The 9144-nt window shown below is 55.5% G+C and overlaps 1 protein-coding gene across 2 annotated transcripts in view; it reads right to left on the bottom strand.

Moving 5' to 3' along the window:
* Nucleotides 1-643: 643 nt before the first annotated feature.
* ETV3 (ETS variant transcription factor 3) overlaps nt 644-9144 on the bottom strand; it is a 9800-nt gene continuing 1299 nt past the window's right edge. Inside the window, exons 2-5 of one of the 2 annotated variants that reach the window (XM_035098769.2) lie at nt 8921-8979; nt 8012-8249; nt 5364-5479; nt 644-3665 (exon numbers count right to left, since the gene is read on the bottom strand). In XM_035098769.2, the coding sequence (XP_034954660.1) occupies nt 2443-3665; nt 5364-5479; nt 8012-8249; nt 8921-8966 (1623 nt within the window). In that variant the 5' untranslated portion in view covers nt 8967-8979 and the 3' untranslated portion in view covers nt 644-2442. The remainder of the gene's footprint in view (nt 3666-5363; nt 5480-8011; nt 8250-8920; nt 8980-9144) is intronic. The other variant, XM_060269353.1, reaches the window with a different exon arrangement.

The following is a 9144-nucleotide window of genomic DNA, read 5'->3' as shown; positions in this document are numbered from 1 at the left end:
TGCTTTTAAAGCATGTGGCTGCTTTTTCCTATAGAAAAAATGAGGAGCCCCTCCCCATAGAAGCCAGGAGGGGCCTTGCCTGCTGCGGCCCCTGCAAAGCCACAGCAATGGCTCCCTGAGCCAGCTGAAGGGGAAACGTATCCACACCCCCCCAAACACACGCAGCAGATCACTTCGCTTTGCCCCCCCCCCATGCCCTTCTGGCACCCTGAGCCCTTTCAGCACCATCCCTGAACAGGGCATGCCCGCTCTGCACTGCCATGGCTATTGACGGGAGGGAGGCAGAGGAGAAAAAAAGACAGCAAAGGTTAGGGGGTTTGTTTTAAGACACAAATTCTCACTGAAGAAGTGCAAATGGGATTTCTCACGCGCAACACCCCCCCCCCACCAAACAGGATTTCCTCCCCAGTTCCGCCTGACGTAGAGTCTGGCACTTGGGTACAATAGACTGAAATTTGCATGTAGTCATCTGAAGAAGAGGAGGAAGAAAAGGCCATCATGTTTCAGTCCCTGAGTTTTGAGCCCACCTCCGCCAAACCCTGCCTGTCTGGGGGGAAAGCCCTGCAGCCCCCCCCCCACCACTCCAAGGTTCATAAGGCTGTTCATGTGCAGGATGCTGGGCAACACAAAAGGGGGGTGGGTGGGCTGGCGTGAAGCCCAGCAAGAGCCACACAGCGCTCGTAGCAGAAGAGGGGGCACAGCCCATGACACTGGCGAGATCCTCCCCGTTCCCAAAACTGCCATCCCCAAAACATAGCTACAGTATTTTACTTGGTAATCCTTGCCAGTCTTTAAATAAAACTGGTAGCCAACAGCTTCCCTGAGGTCTTCCAGCCCAAAGAGAAGAGGCAGCAGCTTGCGCTCGCTCATTGGGGGGGACTGCACTGCACCAGGTCAGATGTAGGGGGGCAGAGAGGAAGTGCGGGGGCTGGCAAGGGGACCTTCAAAGAGGCAAAGCAAGCGTTTGCACAGGGGTGATCTTTGTGTTGGGGCCACAACTGCCCACAAACCCCAACAAGTGTGCAAGCAAGCAAGGAAGGAAGGGGATCCTCGCCTTCTCAGTGGCAGGAAAAAGAACAGGCACTGGGAGACGCCTCTCTAGCAGGGAACTTGTCATGACCTCCTCCTCTCTGCGGGGTCACCAACACAGGGCCCTTGGAATCAAAGAAGTGTGCCCGCAGACACAGGCTCTCTCCCTTTCCTTGGGCCACCTTGGGAGAGGGGAAGAGGAGCAGCCACAGGGGTGTCCTGCCCACCACACGCCTCTGGATTTTATGACAGTGACCACGGGCACCAGAAGACGGGCAACCCGATCTGGCCTGCCTAACTCTGCTCCTAACTCTCCAGCACTGCCGCCATGCTGCAACCGCAAGAAGGACCCAGGCCCATCTTCACACCCTGAGCTACGTGCCCCCTCTCCGGGCCCGAGCAGAAAGCAACACCCCACCACCCTGCCCGCCCCGAAGCAGAAGCCTCTCCGTTTCCCAGCGCTTGTCTCCAAAGCAGGCAGTTAAGGCAAGACGGAAAAGGCCGGGGGAGCTTCCCCCTCCCACTGCTTCCCGAAAAAGATGCCCCGATAGTCATTCTGTGGGAGCTCCCAGCTGCTTCTCCGCTCAACTGCCCCCCCCACGCCCCTTGCCCACAACCACCAAGGGAAATTAAAGAGGGGGGTCTTGTTAAAGGCATTCAAGGTTTTCGTTTACAACCACATTCCTTGCACATCCCTGAAAAGGTTTTACAATTGCTCATCATGGCTTCTTCAATATTTTTCAAAAAAAAAAAGCTTTTGTTAAAAAACATGACCATTCAGTGTGTCCCCCTCCCTCCCCCCTAAGTCCTAAAAGTAACACTTATGGTTGCCAAGCCCTCATTCCAGCCGGCCCAGACCCCAGGCTCCCCTGCCCCAGGGGGCAGCCGCCAGCTCTACCAAGTCTCATTTCCATCTCCTCTTCCTGCTATCCCCACTTTTAAAAAGGATCAAAGACAGTGCAATGTCCTGGTGGCTAAATAAAGCATTTTTCCTAGCTTGGTACGAGACACATTTCCAGTTCTGAATGGCTAGGAAGTCCTCTGCCTGGTCCACCCCCTGCCCCCCCATCTCCAGAGAAAAGAACTATGTACATTCAGACAGATTCTTGCTTCTGTAAAAGACCGTAAGGGAAGAGGAGGGCAGAATTCATGAGAAAAGAGTCTTTTCACGTCAGTGGAAGCCCGCCAGGAGGCAGGACAGTGGCCATAGACGGGGCCACATGGCTGCAAACAAGGCAGACAGTCTTTTGCCTGCAACACACACACACACACACCCTAGAATTCATAAAACCATTCTAGTCTCCCCACTCCTCCTTTTCCCCTCAGTCCCCTTCCCACCTGGCTAGGCAAATCTTGCTACATTACAAAGCAGACACACAAAAACACCGCCCCTGCCATGGGGCCTCTACAGTCCTAAGTATCCACAGCGGCTTTGGGCGCCAGGAGGATGTGTGGGGTGTCCAGGGCTCCCCAGTAGGGCTTCCTGCCCCCCTGCTCATCCTTGAGGCCCTCCGCCTGCCGGTCGTCGTTCCAGCGCCGCTTGAGGCGCAGCTTGGGGGGCATCACAGCAGCGGAGTCCTCCCGCTTCTCTGGGCCCCCCGCTGGCTCCCCCATCGTCTCTCGCGGGGGCTTCTCAATGAAGATGTCCTCTTGCTTGGGCTTCTTCCCCTCAGCCAGAAGGTCAGCCTGGGTGGGCGCTGGGGGGTGAGTTGCTGTAGCTGCTGCCGCTGCTGGCCAGCAGGGGGCCACTGGCCGCGCAAAGAGGGTCTTCTCCCGCTGCTCCTGGGTGCTCTTGCAGGTGGGCGACTCGGTGGCTGACCGGCACCCTCCCTCTCGCCCTGGGGATTCCCTGCCCTCAGGCTCCTGGCGGTCTGCCAGGGGCTCCACTTTGATCTGGGGGGATGACGGCGGAGGGGCCCCGGGCCTGCCGCCGCTCTCTGGCCGCTCGCGGTTCTTGCGGCCGACAGGCGGGGGCTGTAGCTTGATGGGGAACTGGGCTGGGTCCTCCGGAGGCAGCTGGCAGGGGAAGGGTGGGATGAGAAGGCCCGGGTAGCGGGGGAAAGTCCGTGGGCTGAGGTGGTAGTTAAAGACAGAGCAGGCCTGCGAGTGGAGGTAGTGCTTCATCTCCTCGGGGTTGAAGGAGAAGCAGCTGCCACCCACCGCAAAGGGGCTCATGCCCGGGGAGGGGCTGTACGAGAAGATGGTGGGGGTCAGCGACAGGGCCGGCGAGATGGGGACGTTCAAGACCCCTCCACGGCTTGGCAGTGGGGAGACGGCGAAAGGGCTATGCGGGTCGGGGTACATCCCCGACCGTCCAAAGAGGGGCAGCACCAAGTCCGGCTTGCGCTTCGGGTGGCTCACCCCACCTGTGGAAGCAGCGGAGGCAGCGGAATTGCGGGAGGCCAGCAGGTCTACTCCGTGGCGCCAGTCCGGAGACCCTCCCTCCCTCTCTGGAGCTGGAGAAGACTTCTCGCCGCGGCCACCGTTGTTCAGGGTCTCCTGGCCAGACGAGGCGAGGGGCCGGCCGGAGAAGCGGCTGGGCTGGGCGTCCTCGGTGGGCGAGTGGCTGTCCAGTGGGGAAAACTGGAAGTGGGACGAGGCCGACGGGACAGGAGGAGCGCTTTGGGGGACGACACCTGAGGAAGGAGGAGACGGAGGGGCATGAGGAATGGAGGCCTGTCTGAGCGTTGCGAGGGGCAGGCAAGCTTCTGCAGGGGCTTGCCCACCAAGTGCCCTGGCCTCAAGGAGCAGCCCCAAGCCTCACAACCCCCCTCTTAAAGCTCCAGCCCACAAAAATTATCACCATCATTATTATTTATTCATTCAACTTCTTGCCTGCCCTTCACCATCAGGTTCCAGGGCAGGTGGCAACAGTCTAAGGTTCAGTTGTTCAAAACAGTTTAAAACAAATTACAGGAATAGGGCGGGACCTGGAAATACACAGAGGTATCTCCAGGGTCAAAGGCCCAGGGTGAAAAAGTGAGTCTGCAGTGTATGGCAGGCACTGTACCAGGAAGGTGCCAAACGCACCTCCTGAACATAGCCATTAGGACCCCACTTTGCCAACTATAATGCCCAAGAGGGTCTGTAAGGAGCTTTTTGCATGTTGGTGCTGACCTCAAAGGCCCAGTTGGTGCTGACCTCAAACGGCCTCAAAGGCCCAGTATACCTGAAGGAGCATCTCCACCCCCATCATCCAGCTGAGACACTGAGGTCCAGCGCCGTGGGCCTTCTGAAAGTTCCCTCCCTGAGAGAAGTGAGGTTGCAGGGAGCCAGGCAGAGGGCCTTTTCGGTAGTGGCTCCTGCTCTGTGGAACGCCCTCCCATTAGATGTCAAGGAAATAAACAACTATCTGAAGGCAGTCCTATTTAGGGAAGTTTTGAATGTTTTGTTCTGTTTAATAGTCTGTTGGGAGCCACCCAGAGGGGCTGGGGAAGCCCAGCCAGATGAGTGGGGTATAAATATATTATTATTATTATTACTATTATTACTATTATTATTTTGGACGTGGGAGAGACCAGGGCTCAAATTCCCACTCAAGCCATGAAAGCTCACCATGTGTCCTAACCTACCTCACAGGGTTGTTGCGGGGATTAAATGAGAAGATGAGAAGAGGGGAGAACCATATATGCCACCTTGTGGGATAAAAAAGCAATAATAATAATGATGATAGAAAAATCACCTTTGGAAACACGCAGGCACAAAGCCCCCACACGCCACCTAGGCTGCCACTTCCCACAAGAAAGGAAGCGCCAATATCTGGGGCGAGGGCAAAGGAGGCAAGGGCCAAACAGGTTTGTTGCGTCAACCTCCCCACAGGGGAGAAGAAAGAAAACAGGCTGCAATCATACTGGGAGGCATTCCAGGGCTCCAGCACTCTCCTTGCCTGCTCAGTGCCAGCCCCAGGCGGCCAGGAGGGAGGGAGGGAAGGAAGGAGAGCGAGAGAGAGGCGAATGCAGGGCGGACCCGAGAGGAAGAAGAAAGGGAACTGGAACAAGCAACATCAGGCAGCAACTGCCCAGACTTGTTCCTGCAGGAGCCCTAATGTTATTCCAAGACAGCAGGTTCTTTCCTCCGTGGTAACAGAAACACAGAATTGTAGGGTTTGAAAACCACCAAGGGAGGAGAGTCCTCACCTTCCAAGAGAGTCCGTTCTGCTGTCCAACGGCTCTTTTGGAAAGGATTAGTTGGCGCTGGTTTGCCTTTCCATGGGAAGTGAACTGATGTTCTCCCCCAACCTCCATGGTCCCCTGCTCTTGGGATGGACCCGCAATGCGTGGCCCCACGTCCTCCACCTGACAAGGAGGAGAGGCGCTCAACGTCCTTCTTCTTACCTGTTGGCCGGATGTTGATGAAGGGGTAGTTGGGCATCACCAGCTTGTTGAAGTTGAACTTGTAGGTGAACCTCTTGCCTTTTGTTTTGTGGAGGATCCGCTTATTATAGTAGTATCTGCCAAATGGTTAAAGGAAGGAAGGAAATAAGGGTGCCAGCCAACCGTGAGGAATGCTATGTCCAGACAGCTCAGTGGGGAAAGCACTGGGGTTGCCTGCAGAAGGCCCTGGGTTCAATCCCTGGAAGCCTCCCACATTCCTACTGAGATCAGCCCTTTATTTGGAAACACAAAGGCCTGGAATCTTAGTTGATCTGTAAGAAAGGGGCCGTAATTCAGTGGTGAGAACACCTGCTTTGGCTGCAGAAGGCCCCGGGTTCAATCCCTGGCAAGGCCAGCTAGTGCTGGGAATGTCCCCGGCCTGGAACCCTGGAGAGCTGCTGATGCCAGTCAGTGTCTACAATCCTGAGCTTGATGGACCAAGAGTCTGCCTTAGCATAAGACTGCAACACCTAGAAGCCTCCTTTATTTTTACAGGGAGGGTTGGAGCTCATTAATGGAACATCTGCTTTGCACACAGAAGATTCCTGGGCCCAGACCCCGTGGGGATCTCCAGGCAGGGCAGAGGAGCGTCCTCACAGACCACAACCAGGCAAGCTGCTAATGCTGCCAATCAGTGTTGTCAATACTGGGTAAGACAGAAGGCAACTTCCGCTGTTCCTGAAAGAGGTGCCTGAAGGGAAGAACAAAATGGGAGACGGGTTTCCTCTTGTTCCTCCTGTCAACCTGTCGGGCCAGCCGTGCTGCTTTGTCTCCCTGGTGCCATTTGGAGGCTTCTGGAAGTGGCGAGGGCAGGGCTCTGCCTCTCCTCCTCCCTGGGATCAATGGCTAGGCCTGCATCCTCCGACCTGTCACTTCCTTCCTCTCCCATTACGCACAGGTTGCCGCCTTGTTTGCTGATCTCGGCCTCCGCCACTGAGGAGTTGAGCAGAAGGCAGAGCGGCAGCCAAGTCCGTGGGCTCCCCTCTGCTCAGCTACCCCCTCCTGGGGACAGAAGCCAAAGGGAAGAGGCAACCTGTTCACCGCATGGCGTGCGCCCTCAGGTCTTGGCACTGGCTCAACAGCTCTGGCTGCCTCATCGGGAGGAGGAGAGGGTGAGAGAGCCAGAAGCGGAGGGGGACAAGGACAAGAATGCAGGGAGCCTTGCAGAGGACCAAGAAGAGGCACCCCAGCGGCCCTAACAGAGGGCTGCCTAGGATGCATTGTGGAAGCAGAGCCCATTGCAGGAACCAGCCAGACTCCTGCACTGGATACAGCACCCCAGATTTGCAGTGGGCCTGTCCCAACCACCACCCTCCTAGAGTCACAGAAACACAGAATTGTAGGGTTGGAAGGGATCACCTCAAAGGTCACCTAGCCTAACCGCCTGGAATGCAGGAATCACAACTAAAGGATCCCTGGCAGGTGGCCAGCCAACCTCTGCTTAAAAACCTCCAAAGAAGGAGAGTCCACCACCTTCCGTTCCACAGCAGAACAGCTCTTACTTTCAGAAAGTTCCTCCGGATGTTTAGTCAGAATGTCCTCTCTTGTCATTTGAATTTATGGTTTGGGTCCTTTCTTCTGGGTCAGCAGAAAACAAGCTCGCTCCATCTTTCATGTGACAGCCCTTCAGATACCCGAGGATCGCTCAGGCTACCTCTTCTCCTGTATGACCAAGCCTGTTCCCCAGTTAGCCCTCTGAAGCCCAGAGAGAGTCTCAGTCAAGGTCTGTCCCCTCCCCCAGACTAACTTTGCAAGGCCCAAACAGCCAAGATTGTAAGATCCTGAACCTTTCAGCTTACAGAGACCCCTGAATGGTTGCTGCTAACCCTGATGGCTCTGTTCTCTCGCCACTGTGGAAGGCAAGAAGTACCTCTGAATGACAGCTGCTGGAAACCTCAGGGTTTGTGAGCTTCCCATCAAGGCACCTGGCTGGCCACTGTGGGGACAGGATGCTGGACTAAATGACCCCCAGGACCTCACCCAACCGTCAGGCTCTTCCAATGTTCTTATGGCTTAACTGCGGTTCCTGCACTGCAGGGGGTTGGATTAGATGACCCTTGGGATCCCTTCCAAATCTACAAGTCTGAAACTTTGTGTGCTACCCTAAACGGCATGGCTACGTTCAAGCCTCACTTTCACGATAAGGGAATTGAATCCCAGGAATCCAGCTGTGGCTGATCTAGGGATCCATTTTGTACCCTCCGCCCTCTGGACTTTTCCGAGTAGACGCAGAACGGGATTAGGAAACTTCCTGGAAGGCTGACAGCACAATTCTCAGAGGAAAACCTTCTGCCTTCGAAAGGACTCCTTATTGCTTTGGACGCAGGCCTAGGATTGCACCCAAAGCACTTCAGATTGCAGAACCCTGAAAACCACAGAGAGCAAGTATCCCATATTGCCCTACTTGAGAGAGAGAGAGAGAGAGAGAGAGAGAGAGAGAGAGAGAGAGAGAGAGAGAGGAGCCCAGCCTTCTACCCTTGCAGAAGTCTCCACCAGGGCCAATTTCAAACCTGACAGGGATGACTTTGCTGACAAGACAAAGGTCAAGCTCCTCTTACTCAGGCCCTCAACTCCCACATTCCATGGGCCCGCACCCTGCTACCCCTCACCTGAGGGCCCGGCTGAGCTTGTCGTAGTTCATCTGGGGCTTGCACTTCCTCCGGCCCCACAGCCGCGCCACCTCGTCGGGGTCCTTGATGACGAACTCCCCGTACTCCCCCTGCTGCCAGGCAATGACATGCCGGAACTCCTCCTTCTGCAGCAGCTCCAAGATGAAGTGCCAAAGCTGGATCTGGCGGGAGCCTGGGCTGGACTCCGTCTTGTAGGCCCAGTCTGGGAAGTGGTAGCCTGGAGAGAAGGCCAAAGACAGAGGGAGCCTTCAGGGGCAGAAGAGGAATGAGGGTCCCAACTGTTGAAGAGCCACTTTCTTTCCATGGAGAGAGCCTCTGTGGTGGTCACCTGGCTATTACAGTAAGCCTAACTGGGCTCTAAAGCTATTGCTGCTTCTGAGGTGCAAGATCCCAGGAGGAAGCATTGTGTAGTCCCTGGTCCTCACACCATTTTGGCTTCTTTGACACCAGGGATCAGGAACCTGTGAGGTCCTCTAGACGCTGCAGGGCTCCACCTCCCAGCAGCCAGCATAGCAATTGGCCAATGGTGAGGAGGACAGTGGCAGTTGGAGTCCAGTTCCTCCATCCTGCTTCACATCATCAATAGTACCAAGCGGTCTCAAGACTTGTGGACTGATATGGTCACCACTATGGAGTCAAAGTCCTCTGCAGTGTCTCTCCACCCACCCAAAACCACCTTATCACTTGTTCTCCTGTCTGGAGAGCCCACTAAAGCAAGCTGCAAGGCCAACAGCCTGGATCAGTCCTGAAGCAATGGCATCTGCCAAGATAACATCTCAAGAAGGAGAAGACAGGACAGTTTCTTCACAAAGAAGATGTCAAACTTCTTAGAAGAAGTCTGGCCTCTGAATTCACAGAGCCCAAGGGTTCGATGGGTGGGATTCTTACCTCCTCCGCCCTCTGGCTTCTCCACAATGGGGCAGCCTGCCTTCATTTTTCTGCTCCTGCTGGATGTTCCAAGGGTAGAGGGGGAGGAGAGAAAGGGGGGGGGAGACCATGATTACTTTCTAGGACTTATTAGCTGCTGAACTTTCCCAGCCCAGGATAACCACCATGCAGAATTCCATGGCTTTGTCATAAGCAGCCATCACAAGGCGGTTCCCTCATCGCCA

Source organism: Zootoca vivipara, chromosome 17, assembly GCF_963506605.1.
Source record: "Zootoca vivipara chromosome 17, rZooViv1.1, whole genome shotgun sequence".
In the NCBI taxonomy this organism is placed as follows: Eukaryota; Metazoa; Chordata; class Lepidosauria; order Squamata; family Lacertidae; genus Zootoca; species Zootoca vivipara.
This window is presented reverse-complemented; position numbering and strand designations above follow the sequence as displayed.